Source organism: Neomonachus schauinslandi, chromosome 2, assembly GCF_002201575.2.
Source record: "Neomonachus schauinslandi chromosome 2, ASM220157v2, whole genome shotgun sequence".
NCBI lineage: Eukaryota > Metazoa > Chordata > Mammalia > Carnivora > Phocidae > Neomonachus > Neomonachus schauinslandi.
The window spans coordinates 120,159,708-120,187,283 of NC_058404.1; the positions used below are offsets into that span (position 1 = coordinate 120,159,708).

At 35.2% G+C, this 27,576-nt stretch overlaps 1 protein-coding gene across 1 annotated transcript in view; it reads right to left on the reverse strand.

Annotated features, from left to right (window-relative positions):
* Positions 1–27,576, reverse strand: part of BANK1 (B cell scaffold protein with ankyrin repeats 1) — a 270,561-nt gene that overhangs the window by 176,420 nt on the left and 66,565 nt on the right. Inside the window, 2 exon segments of the mRNA XM_021680373.2 lie at positions 8,861–8,966; positions 24,753–24,892. Coding sequence (XP_021536048.2) covers positions 8,861–8,966; positions 24,753–24,892 — 246 coding nt within the window.

Here is a 27,576-nt window from a genome sequence, read left to right on the forward strand (position 1 = left end):
ATTGCACTACAGGGTATTTACCACAAAGACACAGATGTAGTGAAAAGAAGGGCCATATGCACCCCAATGTTCAAGGCAGCAATGTCCGCAATAGCCAACTGTAGAAAGAGCTGAGATGCCCTTCAACAGACGAATGGATAAAGAAGATGTGGTCCATATATACAATGGAATATTACTCAGCCATCAGAAAGGATGAATACCCAACTTTTACATCAACATGGATGGGACTGGAGGAGATTATGCTAAGTGAAATAAGTCAAGCAGAGAATGTCAATTATCATATGGTTTCACTTATTTGTGGAACATAAGGAATAGCATGGAGGACATTAGGAGAAGGGAAAAAAGGGGGGGTGGAATTGGAGGGAGAGATGAACCATGAGAGACTATGGACTCTGAGAAACAAACAGGGTTTTAGAGGGGAGGGGGGAGAGGAGATGGGTTAGCCCGTTGATGGGTATTAAGGAGGGCACATACTGCATGGAGCACTGGGTGTTACACAAAAACAATGGATCGTGGATCACCACATCAAAAACTAATGATGTATTGTATGGTTACTAACATAACATAATAAAATAAAAATTAAAAAAAGGGAAATGGGCATAACGAGGAAAGAATTACAAATGTTGTTGAAATGTGAAGGGCTGACCATTCATAAATGGTTGCTGGACTCCACATAGCATATTGCCTATCTTCACAATGTTAGGATATAGCCTGAGGCCAGGGAGCTTTCTTTGATTCTGTAGGACATACCGTTCTTTCTTACCTATGCTCTCTATGGACTCAAGGCCAGAGGTACTTCCTTGTCTGGGGAATAATTCATGTGTGGGGAAGGCCAAATTTTGGCCCAGGTATAAACATTATCTTTTTTGCTTTCAAAAAAATGTACATTCTCCAATCACAGTTATGATGCTTATAAGTATACCTTTTCAAACTTCTCACCAGGAGAAATATAGAATCTTCAAAGAAACACTGTAAAAGTGAATACGAGTAGTATAATACTAAAGGAATAACTCTTTTTTTTTTTTGGTTATTCAAATGGAAAACATTTTAAAGGATTCAAAGTGGTTGTTTTATTTTATTATTATTTGATACAAAGTGAACCATCAGTTCATGAAATTAACTTGAGAATATGCTAAAGAATGTCCTTGGTAGAAGATGTGAAAATCTATATACCTGTAGATTGAGTTACCAAGAAAATGAAGTGGAAAAATCTGTAATTTTACAGTCAATTTACATACCAAATCTCCAATTTACTCAAACACTTCATGTTTTGATAGTGTGTTATGTGTAAATCTGTCCCTAATTTAGTGTATTTACTAAACAGTGATGTGTTTGTAACTAATTTAAAATGAGTTTACATGACTGCATCTATTACTTCTTATCCCAGAATAAGGAATAATCTTGACCATTTATTTTCCTTTCAGACTGATTTTTTTCATTGCTTTTGATTTTCTTCTCAAGTGATTTAAAATGAAAATGAATAGAAGTTTCCAAGTTATGGAATGAATATGGCATAGCATAAGGAATATAGTCAGTGTATTGTAATAGCAATGTATCCAGACAGATGGTAGCTACACTTGTGAACACAGCATAATGTACAAACTTGTTGAATCATTATGTTGTACACCTGAAACTAATGTGACATTGTGTGTCAACTATGCTCAAATAAAATAATTAAATTTTAAAAAAGAAAACTGAAAAGGTCCATACAACTTCATGTTTTACAAAATTTATATTTTGGGAAGATATTTAATTTAAAATGTTTTTGTAAAATATCCCTGATATTGATTCTACCTATTCCTAATTTTCTTTTCAGGGAGTAAGAATAGTAATTCCTCATTTGCAGAAACTCCTCTTTCCATATAGAGCTATAATATGTTATAAGATTCATGGCTCAATCCCATAGGTAACAAGGAAAGGAACAGTCAAAAATAATTAAAAATCATAATTTTAAAGCAATAATTTTGATGGCATCAAGCCATAAAATAATCAGAAATAAATCTAACAAAAGTTTTTAAGAATTTTATAAAAATATAATATTTTTTGGAAGATATAATAAAAAGACCCAAATAAATAAACTATCAGCTTATGGCCAGAGAGAGTTAAGTATGATAAAAGTGGCAATTTTTATCAAATTAATCTATAACTTTATTTCAATTTTATTAGAGTTTTTTTTAAGATTTTATTTATTTATTTGAGAGAAAGAGAGAGCGAGGAAGACCATGAGTGGAGGGAGGGGCAGAGGGAGAAGCTGACTCCCCACTGAGCGAGAGCCCCACGTGGGGCTTGATCCCAGGACCATGGAATCAACCTGAGCCAAAGACAGCCACCTAACTGACCCCTTTATTAGAGTTTTTAATAGAATTTGACGAGCTGATCCTAAATATCAAAGAACAAATAAAGGAGGAAGAAGAGCAAAGATAATTTTAAGAATGAGGTGGGGATGAGTTCTAATAGATACCAATTTTATAATGAACTTAATTATATGCCTACATAAAATACCATATAAACTAAAAAACAAGCAACCAAATAAGTAGATATTTGCAATGTATAAAACTAGCAAATAGCTACTATAAAGAATATAAACTGAAAAAGAAAAAAATCTCAAATTCAATAAGAAAAAGACAGCAACCAATAGAAATACATGAAGTCTATTAAATAGAAATTCACTGAAGAAAAAGAAAATTGTAAATAAACAAAAGAAAAGATTCACCACTATATCAATAACAATATTAATTAAAGACTGAGATATCATTTCACACCTGTCAGATGGCTAAAATAAACTCCCTCACAATTCTTTTTTTTTTTTTTTAAAGAATTTATTTATTTATTTGCGAGAGAGAGAATGAGAGACAGAGAGTACGAGAGGGAAGAGGGCAGAGGGAGAAGCAGACCCCCTGCTGAGCAGGGAGCCCGATACGGGACTCGATTCCGGGACTCCAGGATCATGACCTGAGCCGAAGGCAGTCGCTTAACCAACTGAGCCACCCAGGTGCCCAAGTCTCTCTCTTTTTTAAAAGAATTTATTTATTTATTTGCGAGAGAGAGAATGAGAGACAGAGAGTACGAGAGGGAAGAGGGCAGAGGGGGAAGCAGACCCCCTGCCCAGCAGGGAGCCCGATGCGGGACTCGATCCCGGGACTCCAGGATCATGACCTGACCGAAGGCAGTCGCTTAACCAACTGAGCCACCCAGGCGCCCCACAATTCTTAATATAGAAAAGATGTGGAGCAATGGCACAACACTGCTAGTGGAATTATAAATTGGTACAAATATTTTCCACAGAAGTTTGCAAATATCTGCCACTATAGAATGAGTACCTACCTGTTTAACTCAGAAATTGTAGTGGTAATTTTGTCTCCTGAGAAATTATCACACATATGCATAGGAAATCATATGTAAGAATGTTGACTGCAGCATTAATTTCAATGATAAATAATTTGGAAACATTATTATCTATTAATAGGAAACAGATACATATTGGGATATAATCAAACAATATAATGCTATAAAATATTTCAAATAAATGACCTAGATCTACATATATATGTATAAATAGAAAAAAAATTATATTGGGCAAAAAATGGTAAGTTGAAGGAAAAAAAAATGTGGTTATCATTTACATGAAATACACAAAATCGTACAACAGTATATGTAAACTATGGAAACAAACGTATGTATAAAAAAGATGAACTGCACGGAAATGATCATCAAGAAGCTTAATTTAAAAAAAGAAATTTAGGGCGCCTGGGTGGCTCAGTTGGTTAGGCGACTGCCTTCGGCTCAGGTCATGATCCTGGAGTTCCGGGATCGAGTCCCGCATCCGGCTACCTGCTCCGCAGGGAGTCTGCTTCTCCCTCTGACCCTCCCCCCTCTCATGTGCTCTCATTCTCTCTCTCTCAAATAAATAAATAAATAAAATCTTTAAAAAAAAATAAAAATAAAAAATAAAAGAAATTTAATTAAAGTAGTTCCTTTTCAAGTGTGTGGAATCAAAGAGGGAAATGTAGAAAAATTCAACTGTATATATAAAGTTTATAAAGAATAAAAGATTGCAGAAACTCCTCTTTCCATATAGAGCTATAATAATAGATCTGAAGCAAATGTGACAAAATGTTAAGATCTGGCAAAGCTAGGTGATGGATACAAGGGTGTTTTTTGTGTTGTTCCCTATATTTTTCTGCATGTTCAAATTATTTGATGATATAAAAAGAGACAACCCAAGAGGATTTGGTTCTCCTCTACTTGGTAAATGAGCTATTTTCTGTGAACCTAGACATAATACAAATTTAAGACAAATTTTACAGCTACAGTGACAACTACAATGGTACTAAATATTCAGTTATATGCTCTACATTTTGTAGATGTATATGGAGATAACATATTCCTAGTTAATACTTTGAGTTGTCACTAGTGAGTGTATATGGTCTTCTGTTAGATTAAGATATTGCTACTTGTTGTAAATGCATACGTTTTGACATAAACTAAAAACTGGGATGGGCTCAATTAAGCCAGTACTCTTTCCTGGGTGAAGGTAAATAATCTGCCTCCAAGTAACCTAGTTTCCTTTTTCATGAGCAATAACTGCCATTGGTGATTGAACCAGCCACTGTGTAGCCTCTTTTAAAAACAAGCCAAGCTTTTTATTTTCTTCCTACCCATGATCGGAGATTCTCTTCATTACCCCAGTCTTTGGAAGGGTTCTGAAGTTGGGGAAATTCATGTACGTGCTGCAAGACTTTCCCAAGACTCGGCAGAAGAGGGCTTGAAACTCGGAACAGGGGAGAGCTGCAGAGGGGCTAATTAAGGCAGTGGTGTCTGGCAACTGAGCTCTCTACCTTCAAACCGAGTTCACAGTGGCCCACACCATTATACATAAATCAACAACCAAAACAGAATTTGCTCAAAAATCACACTCACGCTTACTTTAAGGAATGTACTCTGATACTCCTTATTCTAGTATCTTGTGTATCAGTAGAAAACTGCCTGTTAAAATACCCTGTATTGATTTCACAGTCCCCAGTGAGTCACATACTGGAAAGTTGTTCATGAATTATTTCTATGACTGTTGTGTTCAAAAGTCCTACATTCCACGAACATTATCAAGTTCTTTTAGAAACCTTTTATTATTCTACTCCTAGGGAGAATTTTTTCCTATGGAAAATTCTTATCAGTGGAAATATTATTTTTAAATCAACGATAAAGCATTATAGGGTAAGAGAACACTAAAGTAGATATGGTTTCTTATATAATTTCTATCTTATCTCTATAATGCTGCACCCCAACGCTGCTTGCCTGGGGGAAAAAAAGCCAAATGAGGAAACTTATTCGTAGACAGGAGTGAAAATGGCCACGGCATAATGACATGGAACAGCATTTTACTTATTATAAATGAAGTGACAGGGAACTAAACCCAGAATTTACCAAAGTCAACTTGAAAAGAAAAGAGTATGGAATAATGATATAACAGTTTTGATTAATATAGCATTTAGCATCATATTTTTAAAGAACCATAGGTATTGGTATGTAATTCCATGGCTCACCCTTAGGGTAGGTCAATACCCAAATATACCCTACCAATTCCTTATGACTATCTTCTCCACAGTGTCCTAACCTCCAATTTATTTCAGCTAAAATATAGAGTAATAAATAATAAATATTTAATACATAAAACAGTTCACCAAACAATTGTAGAACTGTCTTCAGGGAGAGATATCTGGAACTATACCCGATTCACTGTTTGCTGAACCTACCTCTCAGTGCATCTCTAGAAATGTTTCTATAGAACTTCCTTAACAACTCAAATTCTCTTGCTCAATTAATTCCACTTTGTGTGTAAAGGCCTCTCAAATGTTATCATCAATTTAACTTGAACACTATGAAAATACAGGTGCAAGGTCTGAAAGACCAGCTTTTTGAAGCTGACACTGATTCAGGATTATGAGGTCAAGGAGGCAAGTAAAACATGAGTTCAGTCATATTCATGTCTATCTTGTGTATTTTTGTTCTGTGATTTGTATTTTGTTATTCTGTACTTCCACTAGGGGTGAAAGCCTGAAGTTATGAGGGTTGTTTGCTTCTGTTACAGGTTTAGTTTAATAGCATCTGTCATCTAACAATACCCAGCAATGAGGTTTCTGAATGAATTACCTAGATTATATTGAACTTTCCATTTTTAGCTTCTTTTTAAAAATGTAATTGTTTTATAAAAATCTTTTCCAAACACGTAATGATCATTAAATTCTAGTAATGGTTCAAAACTTTTATATGTTACTTATTTTCTAACCTTTGTAAAGAGAGAATGGTATTTTCTCTATGCCAAAGATCAGTACGAAGATGAATTATTTTGCTGTAGAAATCTGTAATATGTTGAAGAAACAAGGGGCTGATAAATGTGGCTGCCCATTGGAATCACCTGGAAAACTTTAAAAAAGTACTGAGAGCAGATTCTTCATTACTGGGTGGGGGGGGCAGTTAGGCATCAAATGTTCTAAAAGCTCCGCAGCTAATTATAATATGCACCAAGTTTGAGAACCACTGATCTAAATATTTGATACTCAGTGAAAGATCTGAGACTGGCAAGCATCAGCTTTACCTGGAAGTTTGTTAGAAAAGCAGAAGCTTAACTCTATCCACAGTATCAGGAACACATCCAGAATTCTTTTTCTATGAAAACAAGGGACCAGAACTTTTCCATCCTTTCCAACTTTAACATTCACATTCTATAACCTAAATAAGATACTGAGAAGCACTTTTAAACTTAGCTAGAATTCTTAACCCATATAAATTAGAGACCATTCCATTCTCTCCAATTCCACAATTCTCCTACCAAAAACCTAAATAAATGCAATGCTGAAGAATTTGAAAAATTGTGTCATAATTCCATCCTCATACCTTTCCATGCACATTCTCCTGCCTAGAATTCCTGTTTCCTTTCTCTTTCCTTATTGGAACACATCATTCAAGACCCAGGTAAAATCCTACCTCCTTTACGAAGCACAGCCTGAAAAATAACATAGCTTTTCTCTAAAATTCTATTTATGATATAATCAATTCCATAGAGTTTAGTACATTGTTTCTTTCTATTATGACTTATATATTATCTTGTTTTCCAATCAAATGATGAGTGTCTCCAGTGAGAAATCACGCTATGTTCCTTTTCTAGCCTAACTTAATGTCTAACCTTAGTGAGTTATATATTGTTAAAATGTATATGGGAAATAAAGTAAGTTTTTACCACTCTCACCGGATTCCTTATTCAAAACTAGCCCATTATTAACCTTTCCACATAATGTAAATTCATAATGTAAACATCTTACAGGTTCTTGAATATCTAGGTAAATCACAATTGGCTATGACTTTAGACTCCTACTCTTTTCTTCCTGCTTCCCTGAGGCTTGCCAGCCTGAGGATAAAACTGCTTGAAATAGCATAGAAACTCTACAGAACAAGCCTCTGCTAAATAGTCCTAGAGTATACCTATAGTCGACCTCTCATATTCTTTAGCTTCATGCCTGTCTTACTCACCATTACGTCTCTATCATAGTGTTTGGCGCATGGTGGGCATATAAGCAAATTATAAACAGTCTGTCAACAAACTATGTAGGAACAGGCAATTTTGAAAATATACTGCTGAGCTCAAAATTTAGAGGTATGATTTTTCTTGTAGTAGCTCCTCTATAATTTTTCTTGATACGTATATATTTCTTTTTTTTAAGATTTTATTTATTTGACAGAGAGAAAGGGAGAGCACAAGCAGGGGGAGCAGCAGACAGAGGGAGAGGGAGAAGCAGGCTTCCCGCTGAGCAAGGAGCCTGATGTGGGACTCGATCCCAGGACCCTGGGATCATGACCTGAGCCAAAGGCAGACGCTTAATGACTGAGGCACCCAGGAGCTCTATATATTTCTTTTTATGACACAAATAACACAGTCATTGTAGGGCGCCTGGGTGGCTCAATCGTTAAGCATCTGCCTTCGGCTCAGGTCATGATCCTGGGGTCCTAGAATTGAGTCCTGCAACGGGCTCCCTGCTCAGCAAGGAGTCTGCTTCTCCCTCTGCCCCTGCCCTGGCTCGTATTCTCTCTCAATCTCTCTCTCAAAAATAAATAAAATCTTAAAAAAAAACAAAAAAATAAAAACAAAAAAACCCCACAGTCATTGTAGACAACACAGATTAAGTAAAATGAAAAAAAGATGTAATACCTGAAATTGCATAACTATTGTTAACAGGTACATGTCTGTCCAGACCATATATATATACACACACAAATAAATACATATATATTTATATATATAAGCTATATATACTATTTTACATATATAATATGTGTATACATATATATACATATATACTATTAAACCCATGTACTGTTTTAAGCAGATCACACTCAATCGACTACTATGTACTCTGCTTTTATTCAATTAAGCATATATCAAAGCATCACTCCAGCCAACAAATCAATTCATAATAAAATTTGTTTATGATGGTTGCATTAATGGATGTGCCAAAATTTATTTAATCAATTACCTAGGCTTGGAAGATTATGTTATTTCTACTTTCGCTAATTATAAACAAAGCTATGATCAACAATCTCTATTACCAATTGTCCAAAAATTTCCTTAGAATAAAAATCAGGAAGCAGGTTTGCTGATTTTAAAAGTTAGGCACATTTTTAGGGCTTAAGATAAAACAATTTATCAAATGGACCTTTAGAAGTTTGTTACAAATGTGCTCTCTTGCCAGGGGATGAAAATTGTCTAAAACATTTAATCAGCAATGCAGCCAGCTCTATTCTTGGCTATAATATTTATTAAATAGTTACACAGTGTGAATAATTGATGCAGTTGGAAAATACTCACGTTCTTTTTGAGGATCGATTTCAGGTTGGAATGATCGAAACTCATAATATGGTATCTCATGTTTGAATATGGATGTAAGAATATCATCAAGTTCATCAATGTCTTTCTGTTTTCAAATGAAAAGGAAACTTTTCTTAGTTCAATTATTTACATAGAAACTCATCTTAGTGCAACATAATAAAAATTATTAGCTGGAGTAAATATTGGTTAATATTTCTAATAAGACTAACACCTCTTTTGAAAAGTACAAAACATTAGGGGCTTGACTAAAACTCAGTTATTTTTTTTTTAATTATTTATTTATTTGAGAGAGTGAGAGAGAGAGCATGAGCTGAGGGAGGAGCAGAGAGAGCGGGAGAAGCAGACTCCCCACTGAGCAGGACCCTGGGATCATGACCTGAGCTGAAGAAAGATGCTTAACCAACTGAGTCACCCAGGTGCCCCTAAAAGTCAGTTATTAAAACAACGGAAAAATAGATGCAATAAATAAAAGCTTTTGTGTCTGGGTGAATAACTTTATTTAAATATTTACTAATTTTAACAAAGCATTACAGCAGATCAATGATAACACTGGAATTTGTTTCAAAAATAAATTCTGTTAAAATACATGTTACATTTTAATAAATGAGGTAATAAAATGATGAGTCTGGTTTTTCAACTTAAAGATCAGAAATGGTACAGTTTTAAATTGATTATTTCATTCCTATGTTAAAATGAGGGAGAATATTCATCTTGGTCTCCCTCTATCCCCAGCTATAGAATAACTATATGTCTACTCTATTTCCCTAGACTGAACATTTTCGGATGAGCCATGTAGACTCATACTACCGGGGGCAAACCCATTACGGACCCAGCATTCTTTTAAAATTGTATTTTGTGAGCTATTGACTGTGACCAATTTGACTTGAGACATAGATAACTGTATCTGAGGAGGTGGGCCAATCAACAAAGCCATCAAGTAGAGAGAGGTTTGTGGAACAAAAGTTCCTAATTAAGATTTTTGTATGATTTCCAAATAAAATTAGACTTCTTAACAATACACAGCCACAGAAATTAAATGCCTGGATTGAAAAAAAAAAAAGACATTTTTGTTACTCTATTTCTTTCAATAAATCTGCATGCCTTAAATAATAAAGCGGTTCAGGCTTCTCTGGATTTTTAAAAGTCCTCCTTAAAAGTGGGGAGAGATGATGAAAGTCTTCTCAACTTATAGCTGTAGAATGCTAAGCAAAAACAACATTAATCTTCTTCATGCTATGGCTATGGACTATGTGAGGCCATTAGCTCTGGAACATTTTTTTTTTTTTTAAAGGGAGGAGAGTCAACAATAAGTTCTGCCTTCAAGAAATTCATGGTCATCTAATTACATATGGGCAATGAATTGAGTTCTAGGTACTATGATAGAAAATCTTCATGGGTCAAGTACAGTGCAGGCAAAAGGGAGATAGCTCAATTCCACACAGGATGAAATGGTCAGAAAAGGCTGAATAGGGGAGATGAGCTAAACTGAGATTGCCATGCATATAAAGAGCATTGTGGACTAAAGGAACAAATTGCATATAGCCATGGAGATATCATAAAGCATGATCTGGTTAAGGATTTTAGGAATTTCCATAAAACTGCAGAAGAATGAGAGAGAAGGAAGTGAGCATTTCAAAAAGTGTTTTGTATATATAATAAAAAGTTTGTAATTCATCCTGTGAGAAACAAGGAGTTGTTTAAGGCCTATAATAATTAACATGGAAATGTTTATTATGTGGATTAAATTAGGCTTATTTACATTACTGGCAATATATTTACACTTTCTGTATACTAAAGCTAAAAAAGAACATGTCTCAGCTACACGAACTAATGAAAGAGACCATGAAAATATTAAAATCATAACATTAGTTTATAAATTTTTTAAAAAAATTGTGCCATTGGCCACGAGAGTTCTGCATAGGTTATTATCTAGTTAATGATATCTGTATGAGGAGATAGACTTAGTATTTCTTCCCCAAAGTATACAAGATTTAATGTGGACAGATTGGTGTGTCATTGAATCACCACACTCACGTATAAATTAGGCATAAGATCACCTTTGAGAGTCCTTCCAGTTCTGAGATTCTGAGACACAGATGAGAATTCAAAACAGCAAGAGTTCCCAGTAAGAATCTGAGAAGTACCATTTCTTCCCCTGGGGCACTGTGACACTTTAATGTGAGAAATGCTACCGCTTATAACACTGAATTTAAAAAATGCAGTAGCAGTGTTTTTAAAATCAGAAGAAGAAAAAAACCTTCACCATGTGGACAATTATTTAATTAGGAAAGAATATAGATACCTTTTAATATTCCAGTCTACCATAACTAGTTGAATCACGTCTATTTTCCATTTCACAATTATATTACTATTATTATGCCTACAAAAAAAAATGGTATAGGACACAAAACAAACATATGAAAAATCACAGAAATGGCTATTAAAAATAATCCCCAAAGGATCTCTCCCCAGAAGATATCCTAACTAGAAAAATCTGATATGAGCAGTTCTGCTTATTTTTAAATTTCAAGGACACAAATAGGCATCCTTTCTAAACACTGACACTGAAATTCAAAAATGCCATAAATTTTCCTCTCCTTAAAATAAATTGTGCAGGGCGCCTGGGTGGCTCAGTTGGTTAAGCGACTGCCTTCGGCTCAGGTCATGATCCTGGAGTCCCGGGATCGAGTCCCGCATCGGGCTCCCTGCTCGGCGGGGAGTCTGCTTCTCCCTCTCCCACTCCCCGTTTGTGTTCCCTCTCTCGCTGTGTCTTTCTCTGTCAAATAAATAAATAAAATCTTTAAAAAAAAATTGTGCAACCTAAAACATACTTAATGAGATTGATACAATGGTTGTTCAAATAAAGAGATTAAAATAGAGTATCTTAACATTTATTCAGCAACACTTACAACCATCCTAAGTTTTTAGTTATTAAGGAGCATGTGAAAATTAGAGTAGAATGAAATGATAAAATTATGTTGACACTGGTATTTGGTTATAAGAAAAATTACGTATATATAAATAATATAAACATATATACACATGCATTTTTGCTTAGATCTATACCTATCAAGAATATTAGAAAAAGAATTCAGAAAAAACTAAGCTATGACAGAAAGATACTAGAAAATAATAACTTTGTACATATGAAATAAGTATATAACTTTTTCCAGAAGTCTTTCAGTGTTATGTGAGGAAATGTGGGATTAATTAATGTACTTTTAAAAAAATTATTCACATACATATTTATAAATCATGACTCTATCTGAATCTGAGGATACATATATATGTGTATATATATATACAGTTATTCCTGATAAACAACTTTATTATAATAAGTATTTCTTCCTAAAAGAGAAAAATATATAAAATATCTGCTTTAAAAGATATTTAGAATTATGGAATTCCACTTCTGAGAAGATGGAGTAGTTGTACTTTCTCCTTTTCTTCTACTTAAATACAACTAAAATGTCCACATTTTAATAGAAAATCAATGGTTATACCAAGAACCAGGAAGATCTCTAACTGAATAAAAAGAGACAATCAATAAATGTCAATACCTAGAGGACAAAGATTTTAGAATTACCTGAAAAGATATTAAGACAGTCATGATAAAAAGCTTCAACAAGCAAATACAATAATTCTTGAAATAATTTTTTTTAAAAAAGCTTCAGCAAGGAAATACAAAGTTTCGGGAGAGAAATAGAAAGTATAAAAAGAATCAATTGGGATTTTTAGAACTGAAAAATACAATCGTCAAAATAAAACCTCCTGTGGATGGGCTCAACAGCATAATGCAAGGGGCAAAGGAAAGAATCAGTGAACTTGGAGAAAGAACAGTGAAAGATACTCAATCTCAACAACAGAGACAAAGAAGACTAAAAAAAAAAATAAACAGTGTCAGGGACCTGTGAGATTATAACAAAAGATTTAACATTCCTGTGATCAGAATCCCAGGAGGAGAGAAGAAAGAGGATGGGCATGAAAAAATACACAAAGAGATAATGGCTGATAACTTCCTGGATTTAGCAAGAGATAAACCTACAGACTGAAGAAACTGAGCAAACCATAAACAGGGTAAAGCCAAAGAATTCCATTCCAAGAAACATCATAGTTATACTTCTGAACATTAAAGACAAAGAAAAAAATTTGAATGAGAAAACAATACCTTACCCTATAGGATAAAAACAATTAGAAACATAGTAGTAGTAGTAGAAAGAAGTGGCACACTATTTGTCAAAAATTAAAAGAAGAGAACTATTAACCAAGAATCTTACGCCCAGCACAAGCATTTTTTAAGAATGAAGTGGAAATCATGACATTCTCAAATGAAGGAAAAGAGAAAATCTGTTGCCAGCAGATGTACCGTACAACAATGGATAAAAGAAGTTCTTTAAACAGTAAGAATATGATAAAAGAAAGAATTCTGGAACATGAAGAAGGAAGAAAGAACATAGCAAGTAAAAAATATAGGTAAATACAATGGGCTCCCACTTCAAGAACCTAACAACAACAACAAAAAAATTAGAACAAACTGAAAGCAAGCAGAAAGAAGAAAATTATAACTATAATGCAGAAATCAATGAAAGAGAAAACATAAAATAGAAAAAAGTCAATATAACAAAGAGATAATTCTTCTAAAAGATTAGTAAAGCTGACAAACCTCTAGCAAGACTGAAGAAAAAAGAGAGAAGATACAAATGACAAATGTCATGAATGAAACGAGGTATCACTACAGACCCTGCAGACATCAAAAGGATAATAAGGTAGTACAATGAACAAGTCCACACACATAATTTTGACCAGTTAGATGAAATGGACAATTCCTTGAAAAACACAAACCAAACACAAACCAAAACCAACACATAATCTCTTTTATTTTTTACAAATATATTTGCATCTGTAATTTCTAATAAATAAAAATTTAAATAAATACAAACAAACCAGGAAAAAAATGAACCAGAAAAATAAATAAAAACAAATCAGGAAATACTCATTACACAAAGCTGAATTCCCTGAGATGAGTATCTATTTACATAGCAGCACCCTTTTAAAAAATCTGATGTGCCCCTTTCTTGAATAAGGGGCATCAACACTGCTTGGGCATGACTGCATTGAGAGACTGTCCTTAACAGGATTTTAGAACAATATCATATAATAGAAGCAGTGAGGAGATACTTCAGATGTTTGGACTGGTATGAACGGCTATATGTTGCAAGTGTAATACAAGTCTATACAGTGAAACAGACTCAAAAGAGTTGAGGTAGTAATATTAACTAAATGCTGGGCACCTAGAATATGCTAGGCTTTACATAATTTGTCTCTAATTTTTATAACATTCCTGAATGGTAGACTTTTTAAATGCCTTTTTTAATAGATGTGATAACTATGGTACAAAAAACTTAGTAATACCTGAAACTGCAGAGCTAGTAAGCGTGACATCAAGAATTTTAACTTACACCTTTACATTGTAAACACACTGTGCTTAATACTACATTCTAGCCATGGAGAAAAGAATAAAATCTGACACAGTGTTTGAATAAAGAATAAATTATTGTCCCATGGTTTCATTATGGACACTGAAATTCCAAACATCATATGTTTAGCCAGAAAGTGGAAGGAAAGGGGCATACATGGAAGGGGGATGGTAAAGTGGTCTACTGTCAGTCACATCTATTCCTTTTTTTATTTTTAATTATGTTATGTTAGTCACCATACAATACATTATTAGCTTTTGATGTAGTGATCCACGATTCATTGTTTTCATATAACATCTGTTCTTTTTTTAACCACAAAAGCAAAAGCTCCAAAGATGTCCCCTTGTGTCTCATTGCCTAAAACTCTTACGTGAAAACTCTAGCTGCATGGGTGGTTAAAAATGTGAGAATCTGGCTTGCCCAGCTTTCACAGCAGAGGTGGGCAAAGGTGGGTTTTAAGCATTGACAGCGGGTGATGAAGTGTGTAAGGCTGGCCACAGAATATTAAAGTAATGTTACAGATCTGGTAGAGAAAGACAGTAATAGTTTTAAAGTACCTCGATGAGCAAGAGAAACAACTTGAGTGAAATAACCATAGGAGGGTTGTAAAATGTTATAGGAGACAAAGCCCATTAAATGATTCCATTTTACTTTTTACCTTCAGATATCTAAAAGGAAAGTCAACGGTTGAGCTGAAAACATGTTCTTTTTATTATAACAAATTATTATGCTTGTTTAAGTTTAACTAGGAAAAGAAAGGTCACTTCGTCTGTTCCGTCGTTCATAATGTGTGCCATGAAAGTGAGCCAAAATAGCCATATAAAGGGGAATTTGATAGCTTACATAACATCTCTTAAACAAAATTTCCTACTGCAGCTTGTAGAGAAAATGACAGGCAAAGGAGCAAAGCAAATACTTGCCGGGGTTACACAAAGCCTTTTCTTTTTCTTTAACTTTATGAGTATTTAACTATAAGCAGTTAAAGGAATGATCTAAGTAAGTGGATAGGGTAAGATAAAGGAGATATTTTTCTTTGTCAAATTAATTTTTCTAAGTTTTGAGTGACTCAGTTCTTAGAATTTCAACCTATATCTGACTACAATGCAAAAGTAAATATAAAACAATACAGTTTAACACTCCTTTCAAATATGTTATATTTATTATTGGTTCAGTATTCAGACTTGTGGCATCTCTTTACATAACATGAAAATGATATTATAATAAGAAAAAATGTTTTGAGATCTGAGAAACCTGTGTTGAAATTCCTGCTCCAGGACTCATTAACTATGGACCTTAATAATACTTAACTGACAAAATTATTTAAGAGTTTAAATGAGTAAATGTGTAAAATGTCCAGTACATATTAATTCCCTTTTCTCTAAATACCATATTGTGAGCTCTCATAACTACTCATGAAATGTAATCACTGTGATTTAGAATGGCACACCAGTTTCTAATGAGGAGACTGCTCCCCAAACTGGCTTTTGTAGCAACTGAAGAAAATAGTTTGTTTTTTCTTTCTAAAATTTTAAATTAAATGGCACATATCTTATAAATCAATTAGAATGTAGGTTTTGCTATCGTGGTACTGAGACCCAAAATGCCAGTGGCTTAAACAAGATGGAAGCCTATTTCTCTTCAACACGAAAGCCTAGAATTAGGCAATCTGATTAAGGGATCCAGGCTCTATTTGGTTCACTGCTGACCTTCCTCCTCGTGGTCCTAGATGGTTCATCCCTCACTCCCTTGTTTTTACTGCAACCAGTTAGAGAAAAAAGTCAGTGAAAGAGAGACTCCATCCTTCTTTGAAGGACATGATCAGAAATGTGCACATATCACTTCTACGGACATGCTGCCAGCCATTGGTTATGTACTTAGATGGCTACACCTGGCTCCAAGGGAGTCAGGAAGTGCAGTATTTACCTAGGCAAGCATGTGCCCAGATAAAAGTTATATTATTATATAAGAAAGGAAAAAGAAATTCTGGGGAACAAATAGAAGCTTCTGCCATCTCTATCAGTCATGCATAAATATCGTAATTTAGTAAAGGCAATCTAATAAAGTTAAAAAAAAAAACTTTCCTAGAAGTTGATTGAAGCTTGATTATGCTGAATTTTTCAATAATAACCCCCATTTACATAATGTCAAAAAGCCTCAAAGCTTTAATTTGACCAAACCTGAACAGACTCATTAATAGACATATTTAATGACATTAATGATGAAAACAAACAAAAGACCAGTTTTCCTAATGCAGGCATTAGAAAGAGCAGTCATAAGAACCATGACTCTTTTCACCCTTACCTCCCTTTAGCAATTATTTTGTAACAATTTACTGTTAAATATGTAATAAGATAAATTTTAAAACAAAAATTGCACTAACGTATCCAGAGAAATGTCTTTCAAAAAAGACTTCTCTAAATGATGCCATGATTTCCTAAATTTTTGAAATTATTTTTTGAGTTGTTTTAGGTACTAGTTCCCAAGGTAGGCTGTTAGAATTGGTCTCATTGTTTTATACTCACTTGGTTTTTCCTTCATCTTTCCCTTCTTTGCCCTGCTCTCTCTACTTCAGTCAGAAACAGCACTCCTTCAGCCAACAGTACAATAACCTGAGCTCTGAAAAAGGGTTGTGCCTGTACTACAGGGAAGCTGGTGGCTGTTGGAATAAGGGGCTCTGATAGCTGGGTCACTTCAGCATCATAAAATGCTTTCACCCTCTCATTCTTTCACCCAACAAAATAGGTATTCAGGAGCTGTGTGTCTGGCAGTGTACTTGGCTCTGGAGATGAAAGAGGGAACCAAATAGACAGTATCTCTGCCCTAAATGATCTTGGAGTTTAATGAGAAGCAGATATTGACAAATATTACACACACAGATGTCAGATTAGAATGTGATGAGCACTACAAAGAGATACATAGGGAGATGTACAAGGTCAAGGGAGGCTTCACTGAGGAAGAGAAGCTGGAATTAAAATTTGAAGGATGAATTAGAATTAACTAGGGACGTCAGTGAGGGGAAAGGAGATTGGGAAAAAGGTTCTGTTAGAAAGAGGAGCATCTATAAAGGCCCTGTGGTAGGAGATTAGGAACCAAAAGTCCGGAACTGGAAACTGGCTAGTGTGTCTGGAGTGCAGAGAGAGAGAAATGAGAGTGAGATTAAGCTGAAGTGAAAGAGAAGGGACAGCGTCTATAGGGCCATATTGTTCATGTTAAAGATTTTCTTTTTTTAATCCATACAACCTTTGGAATCTACTGAAGGGTTTGAGTAGGAGCATCGCCTGCTGAGATCTTTCTTTTTAAAAGAACCCCTCAGACTATGGACTTGAGATAAGTAGGTCAGGTGCAAGAACACATGGTGGGGGACCAGTTAGGAGCCCATTGTAGTTTAGGCACGAGGAAAGGCAGAGGACTGAGGTGTTAGAACTGGAGGAATGTGGAGAGAAGTGAGCAATATGCAGTGAGTAAAAGTGATACGGATTGAATTTGTCGGGTGAGACAACAGAAGGTATTAAGGAGACTCTTACGTTTCTGGTGTTTAAACTGGATGATGATGCCTATCCTGAGGCAGAAAGACCGGGCCTTAAAGGAAAACCACATTTGGATTGTATTTTATAAGTTAATGAGCTAACCTGCCAAGTGAATATTTATCAAGAAAGGAAGAGAGTCTAAGAATCAAAACACTGAAATTGAAACTTTATTTTCTAGATCACAGAAAGAAGAGATTACAAAGGGTATTGAGAAGAAAAGGCGAAGGCAGTAGAAGGAAAACCAGAAAGATAGGGCTTCTTGAAAGCTAAGGGGAAAAAAAAATCAGAAAAGTGAGTTTGGTCAATGGTGTCAGTTGCTGCTGACAGTCAAGTTAAATTGAACAAGAAAAATATCCACTGGATTTGTTGTGTGGGACTTGAGCAAAATTGATGTACTATATTTGTTTGTGTGCTGATACTTAGGGTAATAAGGTTGATGGCTAAATGGCTGATGGGGGGTGGGTGGGAGAGGCAGGATTCTTAGAAGTTGAATTTTCCTTGTCAAAGATTTCTTTTACTTCATTTCCTGCGTCTTGATGCTGTTTACTGTAGAAGCATAGTTCATGAATGCTAAACACAATTTAGAGTTCCCAGATTACATATTTACTTTATTTCTTTATCTTACTGTTGATACTACAACTATTATTAGTAAAGAGGCCCATAGAATGCATAATGACTTTTTTAAAAAAATGCCAACAAACACATTTTGCCGCAAGGATTTTTCAGTCTTCTAATTTCCAAAGGGTTATTGATGATTTGCGATTCATTCCAGAGGCAGATTCTCTAATTTTCTCTAATTGTCTTGTTATGAATAATAGCTACGGAGGAATATTGTTAACTGTATTTGGCTTGTGCTTTGTTTTCTGGATTGTTTAAAAACATTCTTTATGGTTGAAGAAGATCCGAAGCCTCTAAAGAGCTAGCTAGTAAATGCAGAAGGTTGCACTTGAATGAGGTCGTTTACGGACAGCGCTCACGCGGACACGCGAACATCCTCTGCAAAGGGCAGTCAAAGCCACCCCAGTGACAAGAGGAGAGGGGAATGTAAAAGGCAAATTGAGAGAAATAAAAAATGGAGGGAGTATTTATTTCCACTGAGTAAGCAGAAACTATAAATTAAAGTGTCATTAATAAGATATATTCTAAACAACAGTTAAACGTAAGTTAAAATGAATGGGGCCAATATGGACTGATAATGGCTTATAAGATAGAGAATTAACAGGAACTAAAAGTATGGTTGTGTTCATGGCTAAGTAACTGCACTCAGAAATATTTATTTTTTTCCCCTACAACAGCTGCTGTATCTGCTGTTAAAGTTAACCAACTTATTTGTTTTTTCCTAAATAAGTAGATGAAGGTACTAAGTGGCATGTTCCTGTTTGACTCAATAATTGGTAACTGAACTGGGGATTGCTGAACTACCCAAATAAGGCATCTTTAACCATTTTAAGTTTAAGTCTGAACTACTCAAATAAGGCATCTTTAACCATTGCTGAATCGTTATCACAGGCAGAGACATGGCACAAAATGTCACTTATTTTATCAGTAAAATTCAAGTTTCAATAAATATGCCTTATTCTTACTGATCCATTCTAATTAGGGGCATAAAAATATGAAAAATGAATCCAGAAATAAATGCCCAAATTGCACTTTATTTTTTCTCCCCCTACTCATTTCAAATATTTCACCAGAAATAGGAAACATTTAATAAAAGTGGTGAAAGATACATGAAATTCACATCACTTCCTTCTCTGCTGGGAGAATTGGGAAGAAGTGCTAATACAAGTGAAATAAAGGCTGCATCAAGAACCCACATACTTGCAAGCCAATGCTCTTTGGTGAGAGTGGTCGCAATCCCCAATTGAAGTATTTTTTTTTCTTGGCATAAAATTGTGGACAATTTGAGTCAGAAGTGGCCTCAGAGATCATATATTCTAGCTTCCTCCCTGTACACATGAGGAAATCCCTCTCACACTAAGGAGAATGAGCTCTCATGAAGTGACTGCTGATTTGGTTAAAGAATCTAACACCTGCTCCTGCCCCATCCGGAACTGAATGATTCTCCTGTGCTATGCTGTCGCTTTCCAGGAAAGGGAAAGAAAAGATAACATGCAGCCTTTTGAAAGAGAGAGAAGATCGTAGGCATTTTTTTTGAGTACCAAACATTTCCTTAATATTCAAAAGAAAGGCAAGACTGGAATCTGGAACCGTATAGCTGTTAAAAGTCAGTAATGAGCTACATGATGAACATACGGTTCATTCTGAGGTAGAACATGAAAAGTTTATAGCACAAATTCTTCACTTTTCTGGTATCCAGGGCCTCTGAGCATTTTTCATTTTCATTAGTATCAGATTCATTTATTCAGTTTGAGAAATAAATAACTGTATTTTAAGAGGACAGTTTTCATTCTCTTTCTTATCATTTACATACCTATAGTTTTCCACTTATGTTTTTAATTAGCACTAGAGGACAAAGCAAGCACTTGTGTTTTCCCATTTTTGTCTCATGGTGTCTCATGGGTCAGGAGCTAATTGTGTGAAAGTAACGAGGTATGCAAAGATGAAAACCACAATGCCCATACCTTAAAGAAGGGGGAGGGAAGGAAGAGCTGAGTATGTTCTAAGAGTGAGCAATCCTGGAGGGCTAAAACACAGGACTCATGGAGAGAATTAAGAAGACATGGAGGGAGGGGCGCCTGGGTGGCTCAGTCGTTAAGCGGCTGCCTTCCGCTCAGGTCATGATCCCTGGGTCCTGGGATCAAGCCCTGCATCGGGCTCCCTGCTCCGTGGGAAGCCTGCTTCTCCCTCTGTCACTCTCCCTGCTTGTGTCCCTGCTCTCGCTATCTCTCTCTGTCAAATAAATAAATAAAATCTTAAAAAAAAAAAAAAAGAAGACATGGAGGGTATACTGTCATAAGAGCTGATGTTGGGAAAGATTTGTGGCTCTGCAGCCTGGTGTGCCATTCAGAGGAGTTTGGACCTTATCCAGCGAGTCACCGAAAGTCTGTAGCAAGGGAACGGCTTAGATAACACTGGCATTATGGTGCAGTATAGTTTAGAGACTAGATACACTTGCACCCCTTATCAACAGGAGCTGATGATAAGAAGAAGGATGGTGTCCACCAGTCTTTCCAAGGAGACAAGGACCTAAAAAAAAATTACTGAAAGGCCTTGGGATGAATCTCCTGAAGAATTCTTTAAGGAAGATCCCTGCTAACATCTGAATTTAACTTGTGAAAAAACTAACATTTAAGAGAACTATTTACAACTACAAAGTTCCTCATGATATCAGAGTTCCCTATGCCTGTATCTTCCCTCATCCCAACTGTAGCTGGCTTCATACAGTATAAAATATTTGCAAGCAGCAAACCAAAGATTGAATCGTATACATAATTTAATAAAAACTGGAAATGAAGTGTGCCCTAACATGAAGATGAATCTAAGATTTCAGTGAGTATAAAGTAAACCGTGCAAAATGATCAATACATGCAGCACAAAGATATCATTGTACCAACAAGAAATACAACAAAGAAGAAGTATTTGCTACCACTTCAAAAACTCTTTTAACGAATAGGATGCTAATGCTTTGATCAATAATTGCTATGTTCCTTTAGCATTTTGACCTAATTTGGTTTCTTATATTGTATCTAGTTGTTCCTACACAAAGTTAACTTTATGGTTGTCCCCAGATGCTTTTGTAAATAGGAAGAAAATCTCAAAGGTTTTAATTATCTCAGTTAAATGGGAGTTACTAGTATTTCTAACCCTAGTATTTGAATTCTAATTATCTTCCCAAATTGGGTTCTGGATTTTTTTCATTCAATCTCTCTTAAATTTGTTGTTTTAGGTAATGCTCTGGAAATTGTACCTTTATGAGGCTACATGCTGGGATTTAATATCTATCCAAAAAAGATGAAATGATTTAGGAAACAGTTGGATAATTAAGGGGATTTAGGTAAACTATTTAAAATCTAATGGACATCATTAAAAATAAACTAAGAAAATCAAATATCTCATCATTTCTTTTCTCAAGTGCACAGAATGGTCATTTTGCTATATGCCCAACAGCTTTTAAATGATAATATAAAGTCTCTTATTATAAGTTTTAGGATTACTGAAAAATAAACCCCACAAATTTCTCATTAGTATTCCTTTCCTCAAATTCACAGAATGTTCACATTATTATATGCCCAATAGCTTTTAAATGATTATAGGAAGTATCTTACTACAATTTTTAAGATTACTTAAATCACATCTGCCATTAAAATTTACAGAAAAACTCAGGATGGCTCTTACACCATGCCATTTCAGTGAAGTAGATCAGATACTGAAAAAATTGAAATCTGCTGGTATATTTTCTTACAAATACATGATAACTAGAGTGAATAAAATTACAATGAATGTTGTTCTTTGACTAGAGATGTTCAGTGAACTATCTGCAAAATATCCAAATTTCCCAATAAAGTCACAGAGTAGCAAGCATATGAAAGAAACAATTACTGTAATGTTCTATGCTGGCAAGAAAAAGCAAAACTTTTTGCACATTTTTAAAAATATAATCTCCTTGGGAACAAAGCCAAATGTCAAAAGGGAAATCCAAATGCCTGCAAGCAGAAGCCCAGTGGGGACTGGGCCGTTTCCTTTGAGGCCAAACAACCCTAAAACACACCAAGGAATGCCCCTGCGGTTCCTTCTTTTTCATCAGGGATAGAGTCTGCCTTTCACTATCTCCATGAATTCATACTAGGGATAACTTAAATGGTCCAGATGCCAGTGGACTGGAGAACCCCACATCATTCCTGGTCTAAGCTTTGAGGAGGCTGACCGAATCGCAGCCTTTTCCCTCCTTCAGGCCTGCGATAGTACAGCTCAGTCTGGTCCGGGATCTCAGTCTCAGAATTTGTTCCATCTAATTTCATGACACATCTAGGTCCCCTGACGACAGTAGCAAAACTCGTAAGCCTATCTTAAGTGGTATAGGTTAAACTAAATCTCCTAATGTCTCTTCTTACCATGCTGTGGTCTGCTGTCACCAAGTTAGAATAATTCTACCTCTCAGTACTCACTCAGGTTCAAAATGATTCTCTCCTGATAGTAAAAGCCTGAATCAAGCTGTGACGGTCCAGCATCCTTCCTTATGCTAGGCCACCAGGGATAGGTGAAGAGGAGAATCCTAAGATGTAATCGTAACCCTTTCTCACCTCTCATTTCTGACACCCACCGAGGGTGAAAAGTAAATAGTATTTTCTAGTTATCTGAAAATGATGCAAAACAGTTTGTATTCTCTCAAAGCTGTAGAAGAAACCATGACGTGGCATAATAAAGCACTCTGAAAAATTGCCCAAGAGTCATACATTATATTTAATCTTCTTGCATACAAAATTTTTTTTTCTCCCCAAAGGCAAAATCCACACAAAAATGTGTTGGGGTGGGGGGGCTACTATACCTCTATGCTAACTGAATGCTGATAATGCAGTACATCACTTTTGTTAATCTTTTAGCAGTGAATGGAATTTTTAAAGTAGAAGATAAGGTAGATTTGTCACAATAAAATGAAATAATCCATATTTCAAGCTAATACTTTTGTTTTTGCTTTGCAATTACAATATAGACATTTTATCAAATGTCCTCAGACTCACCAGTTTGACAAATGGTACTTTATTCCCTGAACCTTCTCTAAGACATTTTTACCTTTGCCATTGCTCTAACAGAAAAATGTGTCACACAAAATAAGTAACAAAGCCTCCAATTTCAAACTAGTTTAAACAGATAAGGCTTCATGACAACCTGTCAGCCACACTATCATTGATGCTTTCGTTATAGAGTGTCTTGTGGTAAATTTGAAGATCTCATTGTTTAGCTACCTCTTTTCACTTTTACTCCCTTTTACCCTCCCCGTCCACTGCCAAAAACCCAAGGCAATTAAGTAAGGGTATAATCTAATTATCAAGTAGCTATAAAAAGAAATGCCATTTAGTTCACTCTGAAACTGTGATGGAATAAGCACATAAAGGATAAATGTTCCACATTAAACAAGCTGTCTCTCTTTTGAAAGTGGGTCAGGTAACAAAAAACCAAAATAAAATGCAGAAATTAAACCAATGGTTTAAGATGAATCAAAATACAATTGTTGCATTCCATACCCATGAGGGCATTGGCGTTCACTGGTAACGGTTTCAAACAAGGGCCTTTTGAGAAGACTAGAAACTCCTCACCAAGTCCTCCTTGCTGAGTAATGCTTTGTCACCCTGGAGAAAGAACCTGGGGCTTGAAAATGCCTCTTTGCACACTTCCCTGAAAATCTGAGCAGTTCTGGAATTCCTAATAAACACTATCAATTTAAAGCAATAATTTTCACTATCAGGTAACAGTAATAAATGAAACTAAGAAAAACACACCAAGCTTGGAAATTTCCACATGAAAATAACAATTCCTAGATTAATGCCCTAGGCTCCCTTTTTGGTAGTATTCTTGGTTTGTCTGACTCCTGAGCCTCAAAGCATCAGATGATCTGACTTTTATTTTGCACTGTCCAGATCTGGATAAAGAGGATATTCGTTTCTTAAGAGTTCTGTCTAATCCTTCTGTCCTTCTTCATCTGCTCTGTGACAACTTTAAAATGAGTCCATCACAAAAGCGATTTTGTAATGGAGAATCTGTCTCCCAGTGACATTATCTGGAAGGACTTGAGTTAAGCAAACTAATTCATCTGTATCTCTGCACCACAGAAGTCCGTTTCCTCCCTCCCTATTGATCCATAATTCATTCTTATTCAACCAACATTCAGACTTTATACCAAAGCATGCATTCTGTTAACAAGCATTGGCTCTTTGGCTTGTTATCAACTTCATGGAAAGATCCACTTACCTGGCACACACCGTCTCCTGGACGTGCCATTCCCAGTAGGTTTTCCACAGGCTTTGCTGTTGTAGAGTATTTCATCTCTGTTGTGGCCTTCATGACTCCATCGCAGTAGATGCGGACATTGACAGAGCCAGCAGGAAAATCTTATAAAATACAAACAAGAGTTAAGAGCTGAGTATACAATGCATGTATTCTATTATTATATCTGTTAGAGAATATGGAGGAATATTTAAGAATTCATAACAATTTTACTGACTTCTAGCACTAAATGTTTTTTTTTTATCCTTAGTATCCAAAGAATATAATGTACAATTTTATACTTACTTAAATAAAACCTTACAAGATCAAAACATGCTAAAATTATGGTAAAAGCAAAGCCCTAAATCCTTCCTTCCTACTACTAAACTTCTTTTTTGATGGAATCTATAATTATCTTTACATAATACTTTAGAATTTATAATGATGCAATCATTCATTTAAAGTTGTGTTTCTGTTAATAATCTCAAGAAAATTTGCATTAATTATAGGCAAGTTTCTCAAAATTGTATTTGGAAAGAGAAAGAGTAGAATTGATTGAAATCACCGAACTCTTATGCAATTGATTACAGTGAAAAACCCTTGGGAAGGCAAGGTTTAATATCCTGCTATTTAAGTACTATTTATACTATACATTCATCAAAACCCTTTTTGTGAAAAGTTGTTCAAAGTGACTGATATGATACCTTGTGAATTCTGCATTAACATACCAACAGAGTTAGAGTTTCCTAAGAATGTTGGGTTCCCTATGAAAGAATAACAATAAACAATCATTTCAGTAAGAAAGTTATTTTGTTTTATTGTAACAAAAGTAAACAAAATTAAGCCTTGAAATCCATTTGCTTTAAAAAATCTGACTCTCGGCCATGGAGATATTTCCCAAATTCTCCTGGAAGACTGTCACCCAGACATCTGGGGGTTGGAATATAAGCCATTCGGTACAAGACCAAAAATGCCTGTTCTAACCTTAGGCACCTGACGAAGCTTTGAATATTTAAAAGTTTCTAAGGTTTAAGCATTAATTTTACTTTATCTCCTGAAGAGATTAAATGACCTCTTATAATTTTGCTCAGTGAGATTTAAAGCCAGCAAAAGCAATCTTAAGCTTAATTAGATCAAGAAGCTGTAATTTTCTCTTCCCATATTGCTTGACTAGACACCTAACCTGTATTATAAAGAAAATATATGTGTAAAAGTTCTCTCCTCCCAAAGTAAGTCCATCCAGTAGATAATGTAAGAGAAAATGCAACAAAAGTATATTTCATCAGCTGAAGAGGCCTACATATAGTAAAGAGGGTTCTGGAGTTACTGTAGTCAAAGGAAATCAATTTTGGTAGATTTCAGACAGACAATTTTGAAAGAAGATATTGATTTTGTTTATCAGGAAAGAGATTAGAGTTTGCAATGGGGTGTTCACCTTCTGAAAGAAAGTCAGGTGATGAATCATGAGAGATACCTGATGAGGTATGTATTAGTAGCTCTTTGATATAGGATACTTAAAATATTCTAATTCTTTAAAATCTAACATGAGGGGCACCTGGGTGGCTCAGTTGGTTAAGCGACTGCCTTCGGCTCAGGTCATGATCCTGGAGTCCTGGGATCGAGTCCCACATCGGGCTCCCTGCTCGGCAGGGAGTCTGCTTCTCCCTCTGACCCTCCTCCCTCTCATGCTCTCTGTCTCTCATTTTCTCTCTCACAAATAAATAAAATCTTTAAAAAATAAATAAATAAATAAAATAAAATCTAACATGAAAGCAAATGAACTGATTTATTCTTGATAACTTGTACCATTAGATCTATTGATAATCATGTTGATTTTAGAATAATCTTCCCAAGAGATGTCCTTTGAAGTACTGTCTTTGCTGTATACATTTTCTTATCTATTGAATGTCAGTTATTAAATCAAGACCTTGGAGGATTCCTTATGGATTCATCTGGCTGGGAGGTCCTCCTTAAATATGTATTGTTGAATTGGCCTTTTCATAAACAGCACCCTGTACCACCTGAGCATTATTTTATTTTGAGTGTGGCCATTATGATATCTACATTTTATAGCTCTTTAATAAAAATAAAAGCCAATTAACTTAAGGACTCAGAAGAGACGGAAAGTGAATTCTGCTATTTACTATCTAAAGTCGGGAAGTAACATTTAACACTGGAAGTACACACGAATACAGGTCAAGATCACGAAACCAAGCAAGGGGACTGGAGTCAGCTATGGAGAGGAAAAAATGCTTATAGTGTAAGAAGATGGAACTTCTTTTTTTTTTTTAAATTTTTTATTGTTATGTTAATCACCATACATTACATCATTAGTTTTTGATGTAGTGTTCCATGTGCTATGATGAGCGCTGTGAATTGTGCAAGACTGTTGAATCACAGATCTGTACCTCTGAAACAAATAATGCAATATATGTTAAGAAAAAAAAAAAGAAGATAGAAGATGGAACTTCTTGCCCACATCAAACACAGATACACAAGAAAGCAAACTTACAGAGGAGCAACAGTAAAAAAGGAATTCTACTCAAATTTCACATCTCAAGGTCCAGGCCATTTAAAATTCTTTGTCAACCTGCACTGTCTCTGGGATTTTAAGTGGTCTGTCCTTCCAGATGAGGGACAAACTGAAACAGTTTACAGAAAACATAAACTAAAGTGTTTTTGAATAGTCAGAACTACGTTCACTAATTCTTTAAAAATACATATTTCACAAATCCAGTAACTTAAGAGCTGTTTGCTTTCTGTATTTTCATTGTCTGTGAAGCTGTGTTCCTTTATCAACCAACTTTAG